At 33.5% G+C, this 26946-nt stretch overlaps 1 protein-coding gene across 1 annotated transcript in view; it reads right to left on the reverse strand.

Moving 5' to 3' along the window:
• DNAH9 (dynein axonemal heavy chain 9) overlaps positions 1–26946 on the reverse strand; it is a 479597-nt gene that overhangs the window by 259209 nt on the left and 193442 nt on the right. The window contains exons 21-27 of the mRNA XM_031965533.1: positions 20216–20346; positions 19752–19878; positions 16132–16284; positions 11163–11288; positions 5635–5874; positions 4771–4931; positions 2691–2847 (exon numbers count right to left, since the gene is read on the reverse strand). Of these exons, the coding sequence (XP_031821393.1) occupies positions 2691–2847; positions 4771–4931; positions 5635–5874; positions 11163–11288; positions 16132–16284; positions 19752–19878; positions 20216–20346 (1095 nt within the window). The remainder of the gene's footprint in view (positions 1–2690; positions 2848–4770; positions 4932–5634; positions 5875–11162; positions 11289–16131; positions 16285–19751; positions 19879–20215; positions 20347–26946) is intronic.

A 26946-nucleotide genomic window follows, 5' to 3' on the forward strand; every position in this document is an offset into this window, starting at 1 on the left:
CTCTAATGTTTTTATGATTTGATTTTGTTTTTCCAATTTCTAAGTAAAGGGTGAAACTGTCACCTTTCATCTGTAAAAGAAGAGAGATTCAGGGTCTCAGGTCCTGCCCTGGGAAAGCATACCATCCCAAACAAATTAAGTGATTACATTCAATTGGAGATCTTGATCAAATCACCTCCATTGATCTTTTGCAGATGGCCCGGATCCCCTTCAGGAAATTCCCAGACTCTGGAAAAAAGCCTTCAAAATGACTTTATTCAATTGGAGATCTTTGTCTGATTGTCCTTTATTGATTAGCCCCAACAGCTCCCAGACCCAGGCCAAGATGTATCCCATATAATCATGACTTGTCAGTCCATCTCTTGCCAAACTTCTAATGAGGAGTTTTGCCCTCTAAGAGAGCTCCTTCTTAGTGAACAATAAACTTTCCTTTTCTGCCATTCAGACTTTTGGGGCTTGTAAATTCTTTCATGTTGGACCTGTGTGCCAACCAGAGGGGATTCTTACCTCAATTATCACACCTTTCCACTACCACTAGACTTGCATCAATAGCTTTATAGATGGAAAGGGCTATGAAGTTATCTAAGCCTGTCATTTTACAGATTAGGTAGCTGAAGCTCAGGAAGGTAAAGGAGATCAAGGCCACAAAAATTGTAAATGTTTTGAGTAGATCTTTTGTCTTTAGAAGAACAGTACACTACTCTGTAATATAGGACCAAAGGAATAAGTTACTAATAATTATTCTAATGATCATCTACTGGTTAGTTCAACCTTAATGGAGAAAATGACCTAGACTGAAAAGGATGAATAAGGTTTAGGAAATCTGACAGACTGGAAGGATATTTTGGAGGGAAGAAGAAACATGATTTTTGAGAAGAGTGAGGAGATCAGGATGTGTGCTGTGATATATTTGGAACTAAGTGAAAAGACAAAATGGATTGTAGAACACCTTGAATGATAAGCCTGGGAGTTGGGCATACCCCTATCAACAATGGCAAGCCATTGGACTTTAAGTGTATATGACATGATAAATTCAGGATTATATTAAAATTATTCTGATGTGGTATATATTACAATTTGGAGTAGGTGGGGGTGAAGGTTGGAAAGAAGCAAACCAATAAAAAGAAAATCTTGTTTATAATAAAGACAGAGTATTTCCTCCTCTCCTATTCCATGGCCATAGCTTTAATTTGTATCTGAACTCAACCTTCTAATTGGGTTTTCTTACCTCGAATCTTTTTTCCCTCCAATACAACCTCCCTGTCCACCACTGGACCATTTTTTAAAGAATGATGATTCCAGTCTCTTTCCCTTTTTAATTTAACCTATTACCAAGTTAATTTTATTCAGTATTAATTTTAATCATGCCATTGTCCTTTTAAAAACTGTTAGTGATTTCCTTAATGAGGATTACTGACTAATCCTCACCTTCCTCATTCCTTTCCCTTTACTCTGCCTAGAGAATGCTCTCAGCCTCATGTTGCTTTCTGTCAAAATCCTATTCATTCTACATGGTTCTATATTTTACCAAATTTAAGTAGCCTTTCCTTAACTTTATCCCAGTAGGAAGCAAGCTCTCCTGACCCTACATTTCCATAATATCCTGTCTCTGTTTTTATTATTTTAGTTTGCATTATCACAACATTTGGGTAGGCCTTTATTATTAAATTATATATATATACATATATATTATTAAATTATAGTATTAAACTATAAAACTTTTCAAGAATAGAGACTTACAAAATCTAAAAAATCCCTCAAATGGTTGAACAAACTAATACATAAATTTATTTTGAAGTCTACATTTTTCTAGAACGTGGCAATGGAGAAAATAAATAAGCTAGCCCTTTTTACTATGTTAATTAGTAAAAGTCACCAGATTAGGATGCCATTTAATGGAACAGGAGCATTTTTAATCTAAATTTTCAGTTCAAACAATAGCAGAAATTCCAGTTGCAACCCTCTTCACTATCTCATAGGTCAGTCTTTTAAAGATGATGTTACAATTAAATTCATTTCCCCCTTCCTTAAGTTTTTATAACTTCATAAATGGAATTCCTAGAAAAGTCAAAATATACAACCTTTCTCTTTAGTTTTTTTATTTGAGTGATTTTTTTTGTCTGTTGTGATCATCATACTCTGTATGCTAAGTATACTTTATATTAGATATCTTATAGAACCAAACACTTTTATGCTTTATTGGAAAGCCAGTGATGTGGTTTTACCTATAAAATAATGCCTTTTTAACTGTATCTTCACATTGGCTTATTGAGACCAATTAAGGATTATTTGCAGGCATTCTGGATTCTAGAACACAAAATCTTGTAAACTGAAGGATTTTAGAGATGATACAGTCAAAACTGAATGTAAGCAAGGTCATATAACTTGCCCACAGTTAGTGGCAGGGACAAGAGTAAAATCAAGTGCCCTAAAACTCAGTCCAATGCTCTTTTTACCATACTATCAGCTTTCTTATATTAGAAAAGATTAAATAAGATATATTTTTAATCTTAATACTTTTAAAGGCTTACAAAAAGTTCCTAAGAAATAGGTATGAAATGACAAGCTAGTTCCCTTCCCACAGCCCACAGCTATGCCTATGGTGTAGAAGAAGAAGGAAAAAAAAAGAGCTAGTTATCTATTGTTGCTTCAATCTCTTTCTCCTCTAACAAGAAAACAAGACCATGTACCTTATAGTCCATTTGCTCAGAGCAGTTAAACACATAGACCATGATACCCAATGCTCGACCCAGGTCCTTGGTAGTCTCAGTTTTGCCAGTGCCTGCAGGTCCTGCTGGTGCTCCACTCATGGTCAGGTGCAGAGACTGTGTAAGGGTGATATAACATCTACCAAGAAATAAGAAGTTCAGAATCAGAATGAATATGAGGCGAAGGAAATGGCATCAGGGGTGGGAAATCAGAGGAGCTTTGCTGATACTGCTATGTTCCCAGGACACACAGTTTGTTAATACCATTAACAAACAGGAAATTTCAGTAATCCTGAAAGTTTTCTCTGTAAATCAGAGCATTTCTTTGGGAAAAATAGTTTTTGATTGTTCTCTCATGTCTTGTTTCATATAATTGCCTATAAAAGATACCTGGCATCAACTCTGATTCTCATCCTTCAAAATGGACTTACTACATCAATAGTACACTATTTTTATGGTGTACATGAAAGTAGCTGATTTTATTACTTTGAGAACAACAGAAATTATGGTAAAAATAATAAATTAAAAAAGAGAGAATATCCTATTTAGATGCAGTGTCAGACAAAATGACATCCGAAGTCCACTCAACTCTGAGCTTACAATTCTAAAATGTACAAAAGAGATTTATCTATAATTAGGATTTATCTGATGCCTAAATAGAATCTGGGACTTCCACCAACATGCTATCCTTGTTTTTAAGCTTGTTTCATTGACCCAGTACTCTTTGTAATAATTGTACTTTAATGACTGGCAGTGGGAACAACTGCAGGATAAAGGGCTACAAGAAGGAATATAAGTTAGAAGGCAAAGATAGGATACTTGGGGATTCACTTAAACTAAATTCCCTAGAGGACACCTTACTCAGGATAGAGTGGAAAAAGCTATAGCTGTACAATAGAGTTCTTTCCACATCACATCATTATCTCATAAATGGTACAAGAAAGCTACTAATACTGGTAGGCTACTTTATCCTATGAATACATGTGAGATGGTAAGAAATAGCTTTTTTTGGCTCCCAGTACTAGCAAATGTCTATAAAAAATGCTAGACTTGTGCCTTATATGTTCAAAGGAAAGTATTATCAATTCATGCTGCCAAATGAGAAAATATAATTTTTATTTCATGAATATAAAATGTAAGAAAATATAAGCATAAAACACCAGACATTTGTAGTTTTCTATATATGTGTTCTATTTCTGGAAGAAGTTATTAAGAATATAAGCTATATTTTAGTGATGATTGATGATTTTACCTGGTATGCACAAGTCTATCCAACAACAAAGTTTCTACAGTGGGTAAGGTGTAGTGGGAGGCTTTTGTAGATTGCTTTCCTGACAGGATCCAGTATAATCAAAGATGAGAATGTGAAAAAAAGCACTTAAAAAGATATTGTTCTTGAAACTAATTGAGAACTAGAACATCTCAGGACAGAGAAAGCCTATTAATTATAGCTTCAGTTTAGAAAGCTCTAATATGCATCAAGCAACAGTATTTGCTTAAGTTTGTTTTCAAGATCTTCAATGTGGTGATGAAATTTTGGTAAGGAATCCTAATGTGCATAAATTTATAAGTTAATATATCGATAGTAAGTCATTTCATGTCCAAAGGTTGAAAGACTGGGCACTTTCTTTGCCTAGAAAATAGTCTTGGAAGATGGCTGAAGTCACCTCCAAGTCAAGTAACTCACAAAGTTGAGGACTAGACATTTTCTCTTATCCTCAAACCTCTCTAAAGCAGTGATTATGTACAAGAGATATAGTAGTTTTAGCTGCCCAAGAGTCAAGGACACCAAAATTCTTAACCCCTCAAAAACCCACTCAGTATATCCTCTCTTTTTAAATTTTATAAATCTTATTAACCCTAGACCATAAATACCCAGAACATATAGGTAGACATGGACTAAGATTTACAGAGAAAATTATTTGCTCCCATGTCAGGTGGCCTTGCTTTAACAAGATATATGGAATTCAACCTACAAAAATATTGACCAAACAGAAAAAACAGTGATCAAGGCATGCTGACAAATTCTGTTTATGAGAAAATAGAGGAATCTGGCACTCACCTATCTGTCAGTGGAGTAATCACCAGCCGGGGTGTGTTACCTAGGTATTCATAGGAGTACAGGAATTCAGCATCACAAATGTTGGCAAAGCAGTGTTTCTTCTCATCATCCCACCGATGGCGCAGCTGGGACAGCCAGAGGAAAGCCTGGGTGTTCTCTATCTATAGAAAGCAAGAGAGTAATAATAGAAGCATATGACTGTAATAAGATAGTAATTAGTATTTTGGGCATATAGTACACAAACTTAGATTTATAAACTCATAGTCATAGAACATTAAAGTTGTAAGTGACTTTAATTGGACTGAATCTAGCTCCCTTATTTGACAGATGAGGAAAACAAGTCTCAGTGATGTTTAGTACATCATTCTCCAACTGATGGGCATCCACTCAGTTTAAGTAAGTTAAGTAGTTAAGTTAAGTACCTTGGGTAACATCATGTTAAGTACCTTGCCCAACATCATAAAGTGATCTAGTTCTAGGGCTAAAATATCATCTTTTGACTAGCTTAACAAACAGTTGTTTTCAGAATATAATGGCACCAGCAAACAATTGCCATTGTCAGGGAAAAACACAGGGATTGCAATACAGTATTTTTAATATATTATTCAGTGAGGGAATTTTCAACAGATGACCATACTCACATAACTATTCTCCATCCCCCTCCCTTTAGTTCTCCCTTTAGGGAAGAACAATAATATGAGTATGCACAGACTTAGTTTATCTAATATGACTAATATAACTTCACAGACTTGTATTATCTAATGCCTTTCTAGGCTTATAACTCTCTACAACCCTAAACTCCGTTTGAACAAACTAGGCATAGTTCCCAAATGCCCAGGTGTGCCCATGGTGCCTGAAGCCAACCTTCTGAGAGATCATCTTGGCTACTACATCCCGAGCATGTACATCAATAGTACAGATGGTCATGATTTTTTGTCGGTCACCCTTGGAGAGCTGGCCAATTAGCATGGTGATCAGGGTGTTAAGCTGAGTAACTTGCTTCTTATAATACTCCTTCATGGCATTTTCATACCCTTCTTCCAACCTGGCAAAGGCAATGCCCACCTCAGTGGTCCACCAGATCTGGGTGCAGGTCAAAGCCACCTATAGAGTAAAGAATAATTTTGGTGAACTGATTACATGTCCTAATCCTTAGAAAAGCTCTCTACCAAATAGCAAAGATCCTAGGGTGTTACCAATCCTTCTCTTGCCTATTTAGTTGAGTCTTTGCATTATTATATTATTTTTATTATTATTTCATTATTATATTATATTTCTGTTATGGGCCAGAACTCTGAACTTGAAACAAAGGATTCTTACAAGGTGCTAAGTCAGTGGAATTGATAGAGACAATGGTTGTTTAGCATGGTGCTTAACAGTTCTCTAGTTCAGTACATGTACTTAGTACTTAATATGGTTCCACAAGATTCACTCCTATGATAAGAGAGAATATAAGTTCAGACAAACTCAGCCAGAATCAGAATTAGTGAAGACAGAGACTGTGGTGGTGGTCCTCCTGCCTCCCGCCTCCCCCCCACAGAAACCAAGACACATTCAAGAGGACCTCAAGAAAGCTGGCCAGGGCCCCAGGCAAGGAGATAATAAAGCATTTGGACTTTGACCACTGACTACTCCTATGTTGATTACTAAACTGAAATGAAGGCTTCTCCCAGAGACCCCAAGAAAACCAAACCAAGAAGAACATTACATATTTCTCTATAATGAGCACTTGATAAATTTAACTACTTAAATAAGAAGCAGAAAAAAAGTCTTGGCTTCTAGGAAGTTTGTAGTACATGAAATGATACATGGACATGTTGTAGTTAGTTACTGGACTATTTCATTGATCATTAGGTCAGTTGTTCTCTTGGAATATTACATAGTTATATTCTATTAAGTGGTACTTTATTTCAATAAGCCACAATTTTTTCTGCTTGAGAATACCAACATAATAATAATATATAACTTTATGCAATAATGTTATTTCTTAAAATATGTTTTCAAATGCTACTGTTGGAAATTAAATTTTATTTTGAAGGAAACTAGATAAACTCAATTTTAAAAATAAAACTGAGGTGACTTTTTTGACCCATAAATACTTCTGTAATACAAATAGTTGCAGGCAATTTATCTGTTTTATCAATAAATATTTTTGTACATTGATTTCATATATTTTGTAGGGCCACCTGATAATGAGAATCAAAACTAGAAGGCAAAGTTATTCCTGGGTATAGGTAATTAGAATAACTAGCTCCGAAGAAACTGAGAAATGTAATTAGAAGGGTGGGGAATGAGATAGTTCATCCACGTGAGGATTAAATATACCTGAAGTTCATCCACAAATAATCAATTCATAATTTCATTCCTCTCTATGCCCTGCTCCCATCACTAAGTCAAAACAGGAATAGTGGGACCACAAGGTTAATTACTCACACTCTCTCAGACTTACATTACCCTTATGTAATTTCTTTTTCCTCTCAAGACTAACACTATTCTTTAATTTTTTTTTATTTTAAAGTGTATTATTTTTCCATTTACATGTGAAGATGGTTTTCAATATTTATTTTTGTAAGATTTTGAGTTCCATGTGAATACATCTAACCATTCTGGAGAGCAATTTGGAACTATGCTCAAAAAGTTATTAAACTGTGCATACCCTTTGATCCAGCAGTGTTACTACTGGGCTTATATCCCAAAGAAATCATAAAGAAGGGAAAGGGACCTGTATGTGCATGAATGTTTGTGGCAGCCCTCTTTGTAGTGGCTAGAAACTGGAAACTGAGTGGATGCCCATCAGTTGGAGAATGGCTGAATAAATTGTGGTATATGAATATTATGGAATATTATTGTTCTGTAAGAAATGACCAACAGGAAGATTTCAGAAAGGCTTGGAGAGATTTACATGAACTGATGCTAAGTGAAACAAGTAGGGCCAAGAGATCATTATATACTTCAACAACAATACTATATGATGACCAATTCTGATGGACCTGGCCATCCTCAGCAACGAGATCAACCAAATCATTTCCAATGGAGCAGTAATGAACTGAACCAGCTACGCCCAGTGAAAGAACTCTGGGAAATGACTAAAAACCATTACATTGAATTCCCAATCCCCATATTTTTGCCCACCTGCATTTCTGATTTCCTTCACAAGCTAATTGTACAATATTTCAGAGTCTGATTCTTTTTGTACAGCAAAATAACGGTTTGGTCATGTATACTTATTGTGTATCTAATTTATATTTTAATATATTTAACATCTACTGGTCATCCTGCCATCTGGGAGAGGGGAGTGGGGGAAAGACGGGAAAAATTGGAACAAGAGGTTTGGCAATTGTCAATGCTGTAAAGTTACCCATACATATAACCTGTAAATAAAAGGCTATTAAATAAATTTTAAAAAAAGATTTTGAGTTCCAAATTTTTTTTCTTCCTCTCCTATCTCTCCTCTCCCCAAGATGAAAGCAATCTGATACAGGTTATATATCTATAGCCATTTAAAAATATTTTTATATGAATCATATTGGGAAAGAAAAGTTAAAACAAAGGGGAAAAACCATGAGAAAGAAAAAACAAAGCAAAACAAAACAAACAAAAAAGGGGGAAATAGTATGCTTTAATCCATATTCAGTCTCCATAGTTCTTTCTCTGGATATGAATGGCATTTTCCATTCCTAATCTATTGGAATTATCTTGGATCAATGTATTCCTGAGAAGAGTAAGTCTATCACAGTTGAACATCATACAATTTTAATATTACTGTATATAATGTTTTCTTGATTCTCCTCACTCATCAGTTCATGTAAATATTTCCAGGTTTTTCTGATACCAGTCTGCTCATCATTTCTTATAGAACAATAATATTTCATTACATGAAAATGTAATAATATGTACAATAAAATGTAATAATAATTTATTCAGCCATTTACCAGTGTATGGGCATTCCCTCAGTTTCTAATTCCTTGTCATCACAAAAAGAGTTACTACAAACAGGTGGCACTGCTAGATCAAAGGGAATGCATAATTTTATAGCCCTCTGAGTATAGTTCCAAATTGCTCTCCAGAATGGCTGGATCAGTTCACACAACTCTACCAGTAATGAATTAGTGTCCCAGTTTTCCCACATCCCCCTCCCCCCAATACCAATCAATACCTTTTCCTGTCATTTTAGTCAATCTTTTAGGTGTGAGGAAGTACCTTAAACATGTTTTAATTATCATTTCTCTTATCAATAGTGATTTAGATTGATTTCATATGACTACAATTAGCTTTCATTTCATTGTCTGAAAATTACTTGTTCATATCCTTTGACTATCAGTTGGGGAATGACTTGTATTCTTATAAATTTGAATCATTTCTCTATTTTTGAAATAGGCGTTTATCACAAACATTGACTGTAAAAATTATTTCTCTGCTTTATATTTCCCTTTTAATCTTGGTTGCATTGGTTTTGTTTGTGGAAAAACTATTTTTTTATATAATCAAAACTATCCATTTTGCATTTCATTATATTTCTGCTTCTTCTTTGGTCATAAATTCCTCCATTTTCCAAAGATCTGACAGGTAAACTATCCTTTGCTCTCCTAATTTGTTTGTAATGTCACCTTTTATGTTTGAATCACCCATTTCAACTTTATCTCTTGGTATAGGGTGTAAGATTTTGGTCTATATCTAGTTTCTGCCATTATATTTTCCAGTTTTCCCAGCAATTTTTATCAAATAGTGAGTTCTTATCCTAGAGGCTGGAGTCTTTGGGTTTCAACATTTTGGGTATCAAACAATATATTATTATAGAAATTGACAATTGTATCTTGTTTACTTAATCTATTCCACTGACCCACCATTCTCTTTCTTAGCCAGTACCAAATGGTTTTGAAGACTGCTGCTTTATAAAACAGTTTTAGATCTTGTATGGCTAGGATACCATCCTTTGAATCATTTTTTATTAATTTCCTTGATATTTTTGACGTATAGTTCGTCCAGATATATTTTGTTGTTGTTGTTGTTGTTATTATTCTTTTTTTTTTTTGCTGAGGAACTTGGGGTTGTGACTTGCTCAGGGTCACACAGCTAGGAAGTATTAAGTGTCTGAGGTCAGATTTGAACTTAGGTCTTCCTGACTTCAGGGCTGGTGTTCTATCCACTGTGCCACCTAGCTGCCCCGTTAATATTTTTTCTAGCTCTATAAAACAATTTTTGGCAGTTTGTATGGTACTGAGCAAGTAGACTAGTTTAGAAGAATTATTTTAAAATTATTTTTTATATTATGTTATTCATTTTTATTATATTGGCTCAGCTTACTTATGAACAATATATATTTTTTTATTTAGATCTGACTTTATTTCTGTGAAAAGTATTTTGTAATTGTGCTCATATAGTTCCTGAATTTGCCTTGGCAGACAAACTTCCAAATATTTATATTGTCTACAATTATTTAAAATAGAAGTTCTCTTTCTGTCTCTGCCACTCAGCTTTGTTGATAACATATGGAAATGTGGTGATTAATGTTACATCGTTATAGAATGACAATGATAGAAATGATGAATTTTGTTAATTGTTTCTAGTAGTTTTTTTAGTTGATTCTCTAGGATTCTCTAAATAGACCATCATATCCTCTGCAAAGAGTGATATTTTGTTTTCTCATTGTCTATTCTGATTCCTTTAATTTTCTTTTTTCTCTTATTGCTAAAACTAACATTTCTTGAATAGTATTGAATAACACTGGCAATAATGAGCCTCCTTAATTCATCTTGAACTTATTGCAAAGCCTTCCAATCTCTAATTGGAATTAATTCTTATCTCTAATGTATATAATGCTTGCTGATAGAGGGATGCTGCTTATTATTTTAAGGAAAATGTCATTTATTCCTATGCTCCCTGGTGCTTTTAATAGGAATGGTTGCTTTATTCTGTAAAAACACTTTTCCTGCACCTATTAAGATAATCATATGATTTCTGTTAGTTTTGTTATTCATAACTCTATTCTTTTAACTTTGTCTCAACTGTAGCGAATATTAAATGTGTTTTATTGCGTCCATGCCTAGTCATGATGGTCCTGTCAATATCAAGTGGAATTTGTCCAGAGGGAGATACAACATTTTTGAATATGAATGTGAATATGTTCCATTCATTTAATCTTAATGACTTACAGAATACCTCACTACAATGAGGAAACAGCCCAAAATGAGAAGCAAAGCTTGGTTTTGTTCTATGGTTAGATCTAGGCATCTAGGTCCTTCCTCTTTCTAAAAAAATATTTTGCATATTTGGAGCATCTCTCAGTTGTGGTTTGATAAATACCCAGTGCTTTGAGGCTGAAAAAAGAGGAAAGTCACTTTTGAAGTCACTGCAAGGGAAACAACACAGAAAAGTCCTTGGAAGCAAAATACCTGAGCAGGGTAGTCAAAGAGCCACTGTTCTCTAGGTTTCTCTTCATAGGCAGTGACACCTTCAGTCATTTCATGTCTTATGGTAGCTCTCATGTGATCAAGAACGTGATTTAACCATATTTCAGCCTAAAAGAATTCAAGGTCAGAGATTGTTTCTATACATTGAGATGGTTGTGATTAACATGATATAATAAGGAGACTAATGGTTTGTAAGTAGTGAATTTATTAGCAGATAGCTAGAGAACAGAATACTTTAGCAAAATTTATTCATTACTTTACCATCTTTCTTTGACAGCATATTTTTAGTTTAAGGAAATACAAGGGGATCCAGTTCAGCTTTCATTTATCTTTGGGGAATGAACCCAAAACAGGAAATTCGGGGATTTAGGTATGCTGGCCCTAGAAACCACAGTATTATAGATTTAAGAGCTAGAAAGGAGACCATCTAGTCCAAGCCTTTATTTTAAAAATGAAAGGAATTAGATCCAAAGTAGATGAGTGACTTGTGGTTATGGCTCAAATTGGTTAAAGTCACAAATCAATAAAATGTGTGCTTTAGTTAACTTGAAGCTTTCAACTGTACCAAGTTTAGAGGATAGAAAATTGTTAAAGGGAAATAAAGGGTGTAAATGTCTTTGAATTGAAATAATTATGAATAAAAAGTTACATTGGAGGAACAAACAGTAAGCAGGGTGCTAAGAATAAATGAAAGAATATTTCTTAAGGGATTACTATGTGCTGGGCACTGTGCTAAGTTACAAAATAAAAGCAAAAGAAAAGGATTACAAAAATAAAAGCAAAGACAGTCCCTGCTCTCAAAGAATTACATTTGAAAGGGGGAAGATAACACACATTGAGGAATGGTAGATAATATTTTGGTTTGGAAAGTTATAAGGGAATTACAATTTTGTGTTTCTATTGACTCCAGATTGATTCAGAATTCTGCCCTTGATCAGATGGAACCATCTGAGTGACTTTCCCCAGCTTTAGTTAATTTTCTGTCAAGTGAGTCTTGGGCTTTGTAACATAAACATATAGTTTATTTATTTCTTTGATTTTATTTTTAATTCTGTGGTCTTTAAGAGTAAAAATTAATGCAAGGAAATGAGAGAAATCATTATTTTCTATTACATTAATAATCAATTATTAAATTAAGATTAAGTCCTTTTCTATTTCCTCCTTCAGGCACCAGTCCCTGTAAATCAGTAAGTCTCTGAAGGATATTGCTGATAGATGAGATTGCCCAAATTCTCTGGGAACATGTTCCATGATTTTAAATGGGAATCTCAGTCATCTAGGAAATCTTAAATAGAATCTAATTACTAGAATAGTAAAATAGAATCTAACCTAGGTGAATTCCATTACCAAAGCATTAAGCCCATGTACTTGTACCTCTCAATTGGAGTTTAGAATAACTCAGCTCATGAAGGAGAAAACCAGCCAGAGTGGTTTGGATAGAGATGGATTGCTTTGTCCATATTTCTAGATAGCTAAATGTGATGAGTAAGTCACATTCTTAGGAGAAGCTGAAGGCTTTCAGATCATATCCTCATTTGAAGGCCCATCCCCTCATTAACTTCGCCAATCTGGATTAATTTTCATCTGTCAGGGTATTCCTTTTCCAAAAGTATTTAAGTATTTTTGGAGTATACACCATGATTTGAGTGTATTCCATGATTTGTCTTTGGTTGCCATGAAAGCCAAGAAAGGCATCAATTTAATTATTATCAGCTAGCCTAATTAATAAATTGATTATTAATTACCTAGAAACTGTCTTTCAGGCTTTCTGTTCTTCTCAGAAACATGTAAAACTTCTACATATTGAATATCAGACTTCAAAGATTTAAATATTGCTGCAGCTATTTCAAACCCACACTAAGATAGGAACAGTCACAACAAAGATGATGGTAAAGTGTGATTCAAAACAAACTAATACATTTTTTTCCCTATGAAACAGCAAAAATAGTCTTCAGAAAATATGCAAAGATCTTTAGAGGGACCTGGAGGGTTGCTAATTCTTCTATAGCATGACATAGATTTCTTGAATTTGGATGAACAGTGAAAGCATTGTCGTGAAGGCAAATGATTGTCATGGACAAAGCAATACAAAGACTAGAGTATTAAAGATGAGAAAATGGTAATTTTTAAAAATGAAACTAAAGCTTTCATTCAAAGTCATACCCAAATCATTGTCATACCATACAAGTCAGATAAGCTTTTAAGATCTGATTATAGGTTGCAATACATCTATCCTCAATGTGTCAGGGAATCTATGCTTTCAATAGGAAGAAAAGTTTTATTCTCATTGAAGGAATGATGAATTTTGATAAATATATTCATATGTTGAGATGAAGAATTGTTTTGGAATTATAGAAATTCCTAACTATACATGTAGTGATTTAACAGCATCTTGCACCATATTTCATGTCTTCAATAGTAAAAATAATTATCCAGAAGATGGAGATAAATACATTGCAGTATCTAGGAACTTCCCTCATTTAAGTCCATGTGAAAAATTATCATCTAAAATCAAATCTAGATATGGAAAAACCAAATGTTAATCAAAAGCACAAAGTATCTGATGTAATACCTAATTTTGTGAAGAGTTAAAGATATGTATCAAACATTTTGTGAACTTAATGCCAAATCACACAAAATGCTAGCAAATGGAAAACATCTTGCATATCAAAAGTTTTATTTTAAGATGTAAAAAAGTTGTAAGATTTGTTATATAAGTAAAAATTGCATAATATAACGTGCATCATTACTGTAAAAATTAATAAATTTAATTATTTTACTTTGCCTCAGTAAGTTGCACATCACTTTGTCAGTGGAAGAATAAGCCAAAAAGTGATATGCAGGAAGCTTCCCATAATTGAATCTAAATCATATAAAGGTAAATTTTGAGGTTTTAGACCATTATTATAAATGTAACTTGTTCACACTTTAGCTGTGACTTACTAAAAGACTAGTTTCTGTGCCAGATGTTGACTGAGACTATTACATGCCATTCAGCATGATTATAATGATACCATTTTATTTAGCACTTTGAGTGCTTGATTCAGAATGATTCTTTAAAATAGGAGTACATTGCAAGTCTTCTTAATCCCATTTAATGAGACTCAGAGAGGGTAAGTGAATTGACTATGGCCACACAACTAGTAAATATGAGAAGATAAATCAAAATCCCAAGTCATCTTTTGATTGTGACTACTGCTTTTCCCATTCTATTAGGATGACTTAAGATAGAGATTCCTTTTCATGTGGTTGGAAAGACCCTATAAGAGACCATAATTATAAATCAGGAAAAATAAAAGTAATTGGAAAAAAGAATCCTTGAAAGACCAAATATGGGCTTTTCAATAAGGAAGTTGATTACAATATTTTAAAGAAAGAATATATTTACATAAGGCTTTGAATATTTTCCTACACAGCAAATTCCAATTCTACCTTTGGATGAAAGAACAGTGTCAGGAATTGATGAAGCTCCCCTAAGGTCACTTGGTATTAGTATACACAATGCATGATAAGGTAGGAAAAGAGGAAACAGGGATTGTGTACATATCAATTGGGCTGTAGGAAGGCAAAAGACACATTTTCTCTTCAGGAAAACAGATGCAAATTCAGGCCAGTTTGCCCAGGGAATATACCTAGGTCTAAATAGCAAACCAAAGTAAAACAATTGGTGAGACTCCTCAATAAAAGGAAATTGACCAAAAAAGAAAACAATATGGTTTAAAACTGGAATAAATACATGGATCCATCACTTCTTCATTCTATGGCGAGTTGGGGAGATGACTTAGAAGTAAATCTTCTTTTTAAATCCCTCCTTTAGCCTAAGTGGCTAAAGTGACCAAGTGACATTTTCTGGCTCTTTCTTGATATAACAACTAAAAAAAGATTTCTTTAAGTGTTTTGGGGACTAGGTGCAATGCAGGAACAAGCCTGGTGTTATTTCAATTATGACTCAAGAGAACACACACTCAAATTAGTTCTAGAGACAACTGTCATGCTGTTTTCAGCATTTTATTGGACCATTTGGAGAACAAAAGTCTTCAAGTTTTCCTAAGGGAATGAAAACTGCTTATACTGTGGCAGAAGTATGAAAGGCTGATTAGAGTTGATTACCCAAGGCTAACTTGTATCCCTATAATCATTGTTACTTGTGCAAAGATGGGACATGAAGACATGGAAGGTTTCTCAAGACTCTAGAAAATCTTAAGGGAGTAGTACACCTTAAAGAGTGGAAATATCCCAGAAGATAGGATTTTTTTCTTGGGGATGAGGAATATTTGCTATTAGATGAGAATTTTCCAGGGTGAGATGGTGTGGTGGATAGTGAGCCAAACCTACAGTCAGAAAAACCTAAGTTTAGATGTGGCCTCAGATACTTACTAGCGATGTGACCTTAGACAAATCATTTAAATTGATTACATCAATTTCCTTATCTGTAAAATGGGTGCAATAATATTATCTAATTCCCAGGATTGTTGTGAGGCTTAAATGAGATAATAACTGTAAAGTACTTGGCACAGTGCCTAGTACATAGTAAAGCTATACAAATGATGGCCATAATTTTTTTTTTTTTTGGAATCTCTACTGGGACAGAAAGTAGTTTGTTCCAAAATTACTAATCATTGATATTTTATACTTCTTGCTAATTTTGGTTGGATGCTTTTTAAATTCCTTTTTCTCTATGAATAATTCTTTGGCCAGAAAGACATGAATTTGTGAATAACATCTTGTATTAAAGTGGATATTAACAGAAGTTTAAGTCAAATGAAGCCAAATATTTAAAGGAAGGATGTAGTCTTGAGGGAAAGTATAAAATAGTTCTGCTTCTCTCATAAATGGCCAACTGTCTAGGTTGATATTAGTCATTTTAGAATTTAGCTGTCTTTTAGAACTCCAGCAAAAGGAGAGGATGGAAAGGAGGGGAGGCTATGGAGTAAGTGCTGCTCCACTTTACCTGGCCATTACAGTCACAAGGCTCACTGAAATTCACATACTCCTCCTCTTTACTATACATGCCAAGGCTTTTCTTGGTTGTTTTTTTGCTGGAGTCCACCAGGAATTTCATCCTAGCCATGCTGTCAAATAGCTTGGAAAGATGGCGCTGCACCTACAAAAGAAACCATAGAAAAGTTAAGATCATAAATATGAAAAGAAAAAGAGATGAAAGGAATTAGAGTAGGTAATGAGGAAACCACATTATCACTCTTTGCATATACTTAGAGAACCCTAGAAAATCAGCTAAAAACTATTATATATATTCCACAACTTTAGCAAAGTTTCAGGATACAAAATAAATCCACAAAAATCATCAGCATTTTTATACATCACTAACAAAATGCAACAGCAAGAAATACAAAGAAAAATTCCATTTAAAATAACTGTCAATAATATAAAATATTTGGGAATCTATCTGCCAAGGGAAAGTCAGAAACTATATGAGCAAAATACAAAATACTTTCCACACAAATAAAGTCAGATCTAAACAATGGAAAAATATCAAGAGCTCTTGGATAGGTTGAGCAAATATATTAAAGATGATAATACTACCTAAATTAATCTATTTATTCAGTGACATTCCAGTCAAACTCCTAAGAAGTTATTTTACAGAACTAGAAAAAATAATAACAAAGTTCATCTGTAAGAACAAAAGGTCAAGAATTTCAAGGAAATTAATGAAAAAAAAAATACAACTGAAGGTGGCCTAACTATATCAGTTCTAAAACTATATTATAAAACAGCAGTCATCAAAACCATTTGATACTGGCTAAGAAAGAGAATAGTCAATCAGTGGAATAAGTTAGGTTCAAGACCTCCAGAAAGCTAACCCAAACATTACAGGTAGTAATCATTGATCTCAGACAAAGGCAAACTTAAAAAAGACTCAGTCAAGAGAGAAATCTTCCTTATATGTCAGCCATATTAATATTGTTTTAGAGGTTTGTATATGTATATGTATATAAAATATATATGCATATATGTAGGTAGGTAGATATATGTAGGTGTGTCTTAATATGTGCATGTATGTGTATACCATATATTTGTCTTAGGGGAGTAACAAGGTCAGACGTGTTTTGGAAGATGCTTCAGGAACTACATAGAAGGTAGTTTGGAGAGAAGAGAGATTTGTAGCAGGGAGACCAATTAGTTAAGCTATTGCACTATCCCAGCCAAGAGAGGCTGACCTAGAGTGGGAGTCTTGTGAATAAGGAGAAGAACATGGATACCCACTATATTATTGAGAATGGGAGAAACCAAGGACATATCTCTAAGGTATCAGTTGGTACCTATTAAGGAAAGTGGGGATAAGGGGACAACCTCTAATATTCTCTTTTATGGTAGGTTGATATTCATCATCATGCCCAATATATAACCTCAAATTGGAAGAATTTAGGACATTAGTATCAAAGTATTTTTTTCAATTTTAAGGAGATTTCTTTAGCATTTCTATAGCAACTGACATTTACAGCATATTAAAGTTTGCAAATAAAAAAAGTTTATCATTGTGGAGTGGAGACTATAGGTTTTATTTTTATCATCTCGATGATAATCTGATACTGAGACCACAAATTGTGGGTTCATGATCAAATTACTATGAAAACAAGCATTAAAAGCTAGTTCTTCCTTACTTACTCTTTCCGCACTACACCTGTTCTATCATAGTTTCAGTTGTAGGAGCATCATTGATCATCACACATTCTTGCTGTTATTGTGTTCAACATATTCTTGATTCTGCTTGTTTTGCTCAGCATCAATTCATGTAAATCTTTCCAGGCCTTTATAAAATCAACTTGTTCACCATTTTTTATAAAATAATAATATTCCATGATCTTTATATACCACAACTTGTTCAGCCATTCCCCAAGTGGCCATCTACTCATTTTCCAATTCTTTGCTACCACAAAAAGAGCTGCTACATTTTTGCACATGTGGATGCTTTTCCCTCCTTTAAGATTTCTTTGGGGTACAGACCTAGTAATGGCACTGATGGGTCATAGTGATGTAATAGAGGACAGGAAGGAAATTACTAAGTAGGTTCCAAGTACAAATGGGTGAATCAGATTGTACTCCATGCTAGAGAATGAAAGCTGGTAGGGGCTGGAGAACTAAGCGAGAGAATTAAGGATTAGAATTTGTCATTGTTTATTCTTAAATCTGTTGTTGAGCTTCTTGCTTTATTGTCCTGTGGATTCAGATGCAATTGCTTTACTGTGGGGTATAATTCCTTTTGGGCAGTATTTGCAATAGTTGATTGGGATTAGATAAAATGACTAGACTACCATAATATTAGTCATATGATCACAAAATATGGAATTTATGTTCTTGATTTAAGACTTACAAATGATGAAGAATTAATTGCTAATTAGGAATACCTTTAATTTTGGGATCAAATAATGCTGGGTTTCATGAAAGGGGAGAAGAAAGCTGGACACACACATTTTTGAAAATAGTATATCTTTAAAAATACCTGAAGAAAGTATGAAATCCAACTACTTGCAAATATTTTACAGGGGAAGTTGACTTAAGAAAAATGGGAACAATCAAGAATAAAAATCAAACAGAAATTATTCCAAGGAGAAGGAAAAAGAGAACAATTCATAAAAGACAAATGCACATACAAAAGAAATTGTTACCCAATTCATAATTTATAAAGAAATGTCCAGAAAATGAAGGTAAATGCAAGAAACAGGATAAAAACAAAAACAAGCATAGTCCTATAAAAATTATGTCAATAGCATCCAGTTTAGAAAAATCTGAGATTGATAATATATGTGGATTTTAATTTCACTCGTTACTTTTTTAAAAATAAATTGGGAACAAGGGAGGAATCACAAAAGGGAACAAAAAACTGTTGTCAGGGTGTTATTGGGAGGTAATATTAAGAGTCATGATGTTGTGAAGGCTGAGTTATCTAACTCTTGCTTCTTTGGACTTTCCAGAATAGAAAAAAAAATAGTAGTACAGTATTTCACAAGTTCAAGATTTCACAGCCAGACATCGATTTTTCAAAATGGATTTACATGGTGGATATTATCATTTTCCTATGGCAAAGGAAGATAAGGAGATAACAGATATCATCTATCTGATAGAATAATAATTATTAGAATGCAAGGAATTTCAGGGACAACTGTGGCTTATGAAGAAGACAGCATGAATTATGAAGTACTTGAAAATACTGTTATACCTAGACAACATCATTGTCTCTGGAAAGATCTTGAAAGAGAAGAAGGCCAGCTAAGAGGAAAAGATTAATGTTCTTCAGCTATTCAACCTAAAAATTTCCTAGCAATGAAAGTTGTGCCAAAATGAAATAGCTGACTAGATGTAAAAAGGTCTCTTTTATGGGAGGCTTTTTAGTCAGAAGCAAGAGGACCATTTAGGGATAGTGTTAAGAGAATTCTCAGTAAAGTATGTTTTAGACTAGATTGATTCTGATGGTCTTTCCAGATCATGTGATTCTGTAATTGTGTCTTGATGGAATGAGAGACAGAAAAGATCAACTCAAATAATGACTACATGATTTACTCATTCTTCACAAATTCTCTGATGCTTTATCAGAGATATTCAATAGCTTACTTGTTGTGGATTTGTGCCATTTGAAAGGACATCTAACAAGTCCGAAGAGGACAGGAAGTAAAATCTGGGGAAGGCCAGTCTCTTGGTGTCTAGATATTCAGTCAAGGCTTTCTCACACTGGCACAATCTGAGGATACAGAGTTTAGACTTTATATACATATAGATAGAATTGCATATATACAGAAAGAAATATATATCTAAACACAGGCACTGACACATATTTGAAAGAAATTTAACTCAGATATTTGACAAAAAAAACAAATATCCATAGAAATATATACAAATATATTAATATTTATAGAAATATTAACACATGGAAATATACATCTAACATCTATATTATGGAAACAACATACATACCAACACACAAGAGGCTGTCATAAAATACTCACAAGGCCCAGAAGTAGTCAGCTGGAAAAACATCAAATTCATAGGTCCAAAAGAGAGAATAAGAAGGAACTTACCTGTTCTGAATGTTTTCTAATTGATCATGAACACCTGGTTTGTTCGTAGCTTCTATAACATTTGGTGTCTTCTGAGCATCATAAACTAGTTCTTTAAAATCAATATCAATACCATCAAAATGTTTAGAATCCTATAAAATGGAAATATGAAAAAAATTCTTATTTTAATTTTTTTCCCATGAGGATTCCTTAAGCACATGAAAATAAACCTAGTAGGAATAAAAATATTTTTCTTCTCCATAGAACTTTAGCACTGAGGAAAGTTCTACTAAAGAAGAATTCAACTAAGTTGCAATGATTTCCTATTGAATTATGTCTATAAGAAGCATAATATTTATTTCTGAGAATGTAAAGTCATTATTCTGTCCCTATTGTATATAGAGTCCATCTAAGTCTTTCCTTATCAAAAACAAATAATGTTTAAATTATATTACCATGTCATGATAAATAATCTTAGGGTAGATTCCTTTTTTTTATTTTTTAATTTTATTTATTTATTCAGTATTTTCTCCCAATTTACATTCAAAACAATTTTTTACATTTGTTTTTAAAGTTTTTGAATTTTAGGTTCTCTCCTTATCCCCACCACAATTAAGAAACAACTTGTGAAATTATGCAAACCATTTCCATAAAAGTGAAGTTGTCTGTTTGACCTTGGGCAAGTCACTTAACCCTAATTTCCTCAGGGAGAAAAAAGTGAAGTTGTAGGAGAAAAAAAACTATATCTCTTTCACCGTAATGAAAATAAAGACCCTTGAGGTTACATTAAAAAGACAGAAAGAGAGAGAGATAGAGAAAGAGAGAGAGAGAATACTTCAATCTGTATTCATATGCAATCAGTTCCTTCTCTGGGTATAGATAGAATTTTTCCTCATAAGTCCTTCAGAATAGTGATGAATGTATTGTATTACTGAGAATGACAAAGTCAGTTTGGTCATTCCAGAACATTACTATTACTTTGTATACAGTATATTTCACATTGCTTGAGTTCATGGAGGATTTTCCAGGTTTTTTTTTTCCTAATAGCATCCTGCTCATTATTTCCCATAGAGCAATAATATTCCCTATTCGATCATAAACACACACCAGTTTGTTGAGCCATTCCCCAATTGATGGACATCCTTTCAATTTCCAATTTTTTGTCAGGTCAGATTTTTGAAGGAGGTAGTTAGAAATTAACTCATCTTAGTGACATTGCATGATTCTAGATACAGAAGTTACATAATTTTTAAACTATGTTGTCACACACATTAGTATCTTCAGAAACAGCTTCTGAGCCATATACATAAAAAAGCAAAAAATAAAAAAAAATTATTTCCTGACTTGATAACTATTTTAGTCACAAGCTTGGGCTCTGAATGATTTTTGATAATTTAAAAAATCAACAGCCCAATCATTAGTCACTTATTAGCTTGTGACCCTGGATAAGCCAGTTTCCTCATTTGTAAAATGAACTGGAAAAGAAAATGGCAAACCACTCCAGTATCTTTGTCAAGAAAACCCTAAAAGGGGTCACAAAAAGTTAGACATGACAGAAAAATGACTAAACAATAACCTAGCTCAATGAAGTTTGGTTTAAGCAAAGGTATCATTGTTGGACATGTATGTGTATGTGTGTGTGTGTGTCTGTGTGTGTATATATAATACATCACAAATAACACATCATATACATAAATATAGACACATGCATGTCCATATACATACATGTAATAATATACTGCATACCTCTACTATAGTAAAGTTAGGTTACTTATTAGCAATCATCAAATTAATAGATAGAAAAATAAAAGAGAAAATAGTCTATTTATTAATTGAGACTTTTTAACACTCCTGGTTTAACCCAACAAATCCACAAATTGTTTTGTTTGCTCCTTTTGCGGTAAAATCATTTTTTATTTTATATATAATATATCATTTTTGGCTTCTCCCTTTGCCTCTTTCCCTGGATCTAGGCCATTCTGCAGCCCATCTAGGATAGTTAATCATCAAGAAGATCAACTACCCCCAGGATCATCCATTTTCCTTTCTCCTTCTTGGGCTGGGGTCTTGATGCAAGACTGCTCCATGGACGAGATGTCATCAATTACATTATTCCTTTTTATTATTATTAAAACTTTTTATTTTTCAAAGCATATCTATAGATAATTCTGCAACATGAACCCTTGCAAAACCTTGTGTTCCAGTTTCTCCCCCCACTTCTCATAACCCCCTCCCTAAATGGCAAGTAGTTCAATATATGTTAAACATGATAGAAATATATGTTAAATCCAAGATATACATACATATTTAAACAATTACCTTGTTGTACAAGAAAAATCAAATCAAACCAGAAAGTGATGAAGAAAATAAAATGCAAGCAAAAAAACAACAAAAAGGGTGAGAATGCTATGTTGTGAACCACATTCAATTCCAACAGTTCTCTCTCTGGATGTAGATGGAGATATTTCCTTAGGGAGTTGATTAATAACTTGCTCTATTTCTTTTTCTAAAATGAGGCTATTTAAGTAACTTATTTACTCTTCTGTTAATCTGGGCAATCTATATTTTTGCAGGTATTTCTCCATTTCACTTAGGTTATCAAATTTATTGGCCTAAAGTTGGGCAACATAACTTCGAATTATTGCTCTAATTTCCTCTTCATTAGTGGAAAGTTTTCCCTTTTCATTTTTGAGACTAGCAATTTGATTGTCCTCTTTCCTTTTTCTAATCAAATTAACTAAAAGTTTATCTATTTTGTTGGGTTTTTTCATGAAACCAACTCTTAGTTTTATTTATTAATTCAATAGATTTTTATTTTCAATTTTATTAATCTCCCCTTTTATTTTTTGAATTTCAAGTTTGGTATTTGGCTGGGGGTTTTTGATTTTTTTCCCCTAGCTCTTTTAGTTGCAAGGCCAATTCATTGATCTTCTATTTCTCTATTATGCAAGTAAGCAAATACAGATATAAAATTTCCCCTTATTACGGTTTTGGTTGCATCACACAAATTCTGGTATGTTGTCTCATTATTGTTATTCTCTTGGATAAATTATTGAAATAATTTGTTGTTTCACCCATTCATTTTTAAAGTTTAGATTATTTAATTTCCAACTGATTTTTTTGTCTATTTTCTTTTGGTGTATTATTAAAAAAGTGCATTTACTATTTCTGTCTTCCTGTATTTTATTTTGAGATCTTTATGCTCTAATATATGGTCAATTTTTGTATAGGTTCCACGAACTGCTGAGAAAAAAGTGTATTTCTTTCTGTATCCATTCAATTTTCTCCAAAGATCTATCATACCTAACTTTTCTAGTATTCTATTTACCTCCTTAACTTCTTTCTTATCTATTTTGTGGTTTAATTTATCTAGTTCTGAGAGAGCAAGGTTGAGATCCCCCACTATTATAGTTTGGATATTTCTTTTGTCTTACAGTTCTTTTAATTTCTCCTTTAAGAATTTAGATGCTATGCCATTTGGTGCATATATGTTTAGTACTGATATTTCTTCATTACCTATGGTATCTTTTAGCAAGATATAATTTCCTTCCTCGTCTCTTTTAATTAGATTTATTTTTTGGTTTTGCTTGATCTAAGATCAGGATGGCTACCCCTCTCTCTTTTTTTTTTAAATTTTTAAATTTTTTTACTTCACCTGAAGCATAATAGATTCTGCTCCAGCCTTTTACCTTTACTCTGTATGTATCACTCTGCTTCAAATGTGTTTCTTGTAAACAACATATTGTGGGATTCTGGCTTTTAAGACAATGTGCTGCTTCCATTGTATGGGAGAATTCACCACATTCACATTCACAGTTAAAATGATTGATTCTGTATTTCCCAACCTTTTATTTACCTTCAAATTATGCTTTTTTCTTTTCTTTTCCTCTTTCCTCCCTCCCCAGTATTTTGCTTTGCTTCCCTTGCTTCAAGGAGCTCTCCCCCTTTATAGCTCCTCCCTGTTTCTTATATATTTCCCTTCTATTTCTCTTTTCCCTTCTTTTATATTGCGTTTTCTTTGCCTCTTTGTGAGATATAATTTCCCTCATTTTACCTCCATTTCCCCCCTTTTCCAGTACAATCCTCTTTCCAACTCTAGTTTTTTTATATTATAATATAATCAATTTACACATGCACTCCTTTTTTTTTTTTTTACAGAACTTGTAAATAAGTATATTTGTTTATGCATATACATACAATTACAATTATATTTGTGTGTATGTACACACACATATCTATAATGGGCATTGCAGTTACATAATGAATAGAACCAGATATCTTCAGAGAACAATTTCCTTTTTTTTTTTTATTATAGCTTTTTATTTACAAGTTATATGCATGGGTAATTTCACAGCATTGACAATTGCCAAATCTTTTGTTCCAATTTTTCCCCTCCTTCCCCCATCCCCTCCCTCAGATAGCAGGTTGACCAATACATGTTAAATATGTTAAAGTATAAATTAAATACAATATAAGTATACATGTCCAAACAGTTATTTTGCTGTACAGAAAGAATTGGACTTTGAAATAGTGTACTATTAGCCTGTGAAGGAAATCAAAAATGCAGGTGGACAAAAATATAGGGATTGGGAATTCTATGTAATAGTTCATAGTCATGTCCTAGAGTTCTTTCATTGGGTGTAGCTGGTTCACTTCATTACTGCTCTATTGGAACTGATTTGGTCCATCTCATTGCTGGAGATGGCCATGTCCATCAGAATTGATCATTATATAGTATTGTTGTTGAATATACATGCACTCTTTATGAATTTTCATAACAGAAATATAGTTCTCAAGAGTTCTTTTATTTTTACCTTATTTTTACCCTTGAGTTCTATATTTGGAGGTCAAATTTTTTGTTTGCTCTTTTCATTAGAAATAAATTAAATTCACCTATTTCCTTGAATGTCCATCTTCTTCCTTGAAAGAAAATGCTTAGTTCAGTGAGGTAGTTTATTCTTGGCTGCATTCCAAGTTCCTTTGCCTTGTTGAATATCAGATTCCAGACCCTTCAATCCCTTAAGGTGGAAGCTGCTGGGTCCTGGGTAATCCTTATTGTCACTCCTTGGTATTTGAATTGTTTCTTTTTGGCTGCTTGTAATATTTTTTCCTTAGTCTGATAGTTCTGAAATTTAGACACAATATTTCTTGGAGTTTTCATTTTGGGGTCTATTTCAGGAAATGAGCAATGAACTCTTTCAATGGCTATTTTACCTTTTCATTCTAAAACATCAGCATAGTTCTCTGATGATTTCCTGTAAGATGATGTCTAGGTTCTTTTTTTTTCATCATGGTTTTCAGGAAGTCCAGTAATCCTTAGATTGTCTCTCCTAGACCTATTTTCCAGGTCAGTTGTTTTCCCAAGTAGGTATTTTATATTTTCTTCTATTTCTTCTTCTTTTTTTTTTTATTTTGCTTGATGGATTCCTGATGTCTCATTGAATTATTCATTTCCATTTGTTCAGTTCTGATTTTTAGTGCATAATTTTCTTCATTTACTTTTTTTAGTTCTTTTTGAATTTGAGCAATTGAATTTTTTGATAAGTTGTTTATTTTGTGAATTTTTTTTCTATTTCACAAATTCTGTTTTTCAGGGAGTTGTTTTCTTTTTCCGTTTCAATTTTCCAATTGTCAAATCTGTTTTGGTAAGCTGTTATATGCCTTTTCCATGTCATTAAATCTATTTTGTAATGATTTTTCTTCAAAAGATTTCTGTGTTTCCTTTTCCAAACCTTCTTGCAATGTTCTCATTCTCCCCCCCCCATTTTTCTTCTTGCTCTCTTTTAAGATCCTTTTTAATTTCTTCCAAGAGAGCCTGATGAGATGGGAACCTATTTATTTCACCTTTTTGGACTTCATCTGGAGACAATCTGCTTTTAGTGACCCGAGTTTGAAATCTGTTCTCTTTTATCATAAAAACTATCTATAGTAAAAGTTCTTTTTGCTTTTTTGTTCATTCTTTTAAAAAGTTGAGATCTGCTTTTAGGGCAGGGGAGATTGTCCAAACTTCCTCTGCAAGTGCTGGCAGAAGCTGTGCTGAATCATTGCTGACTGACTTCTGGTGCTGGGTGAGTGTGGTTAGGTTCTGTGAAATTCTGGTGTTTTGTGATTCACTTTTTACCATTTGTGTTTGTGTTGGATATTTTATAAATTCTCTGCTGATCTACTGGCTTGCAACCAGGGCTGAGTAGCCAATACTGCTGTAGATTCCTCCCTGTAGATTCTCTGGGGCATGGAGCCCACACCATCCTGGGATTGTGCATTGCCTACCCTGGTGTCTATGCTCAGTCTGCTTGCACTTGGCATGTCTCCCTTTGTGCCCCATTGAAACAGACATTTTCTAAAGATCTTTAAAATTATCTTCTGCCTGTAATTTGTTACACTCCCAATATCTGTGGGTTCTGCCAGTCCAGAACTAATTCAGAAGCTGGATTTGCTAATTAGTCTGAAGGTCATGGGAAGAGCTCAGAAAAAGATGCATGTCTTCTCTGCCATCTTGGCTCTGCCTCCCAATTATGTTATTTCAATGAGATGAAAGACCACCAGAGTTTACCATTTGTCCTCTATGCCCTATAGACCTTCAGGCTACTATCATCCCCAATGAAATAACTCAAGGACTCCTGGTTCTTTCCATGTGATTCATCCACCATTGCATTCATAGGACTTTTTAGAACTCCATTATTCATACTCTTTGTAGTGGAACTTTCTTTTATGTGTTATCTTCCCTATTAGAATGTGAGCTTCTTAATAGT

The sequence above is a fragment of the Sarcophilus harrisii genome, chromosome 4 (assembly GCF_902635505.1).
Source record: "Sarcophilus harrisii chromosome 4, mSarHar1.11, whole genome shotgun sequence".
NCBI lineage: Eukaryota > Metazoa > Chordata > Mammalia > Dasyuromorphia > Dasyuridae > Sarcophilus > Sarcophilus harrisii.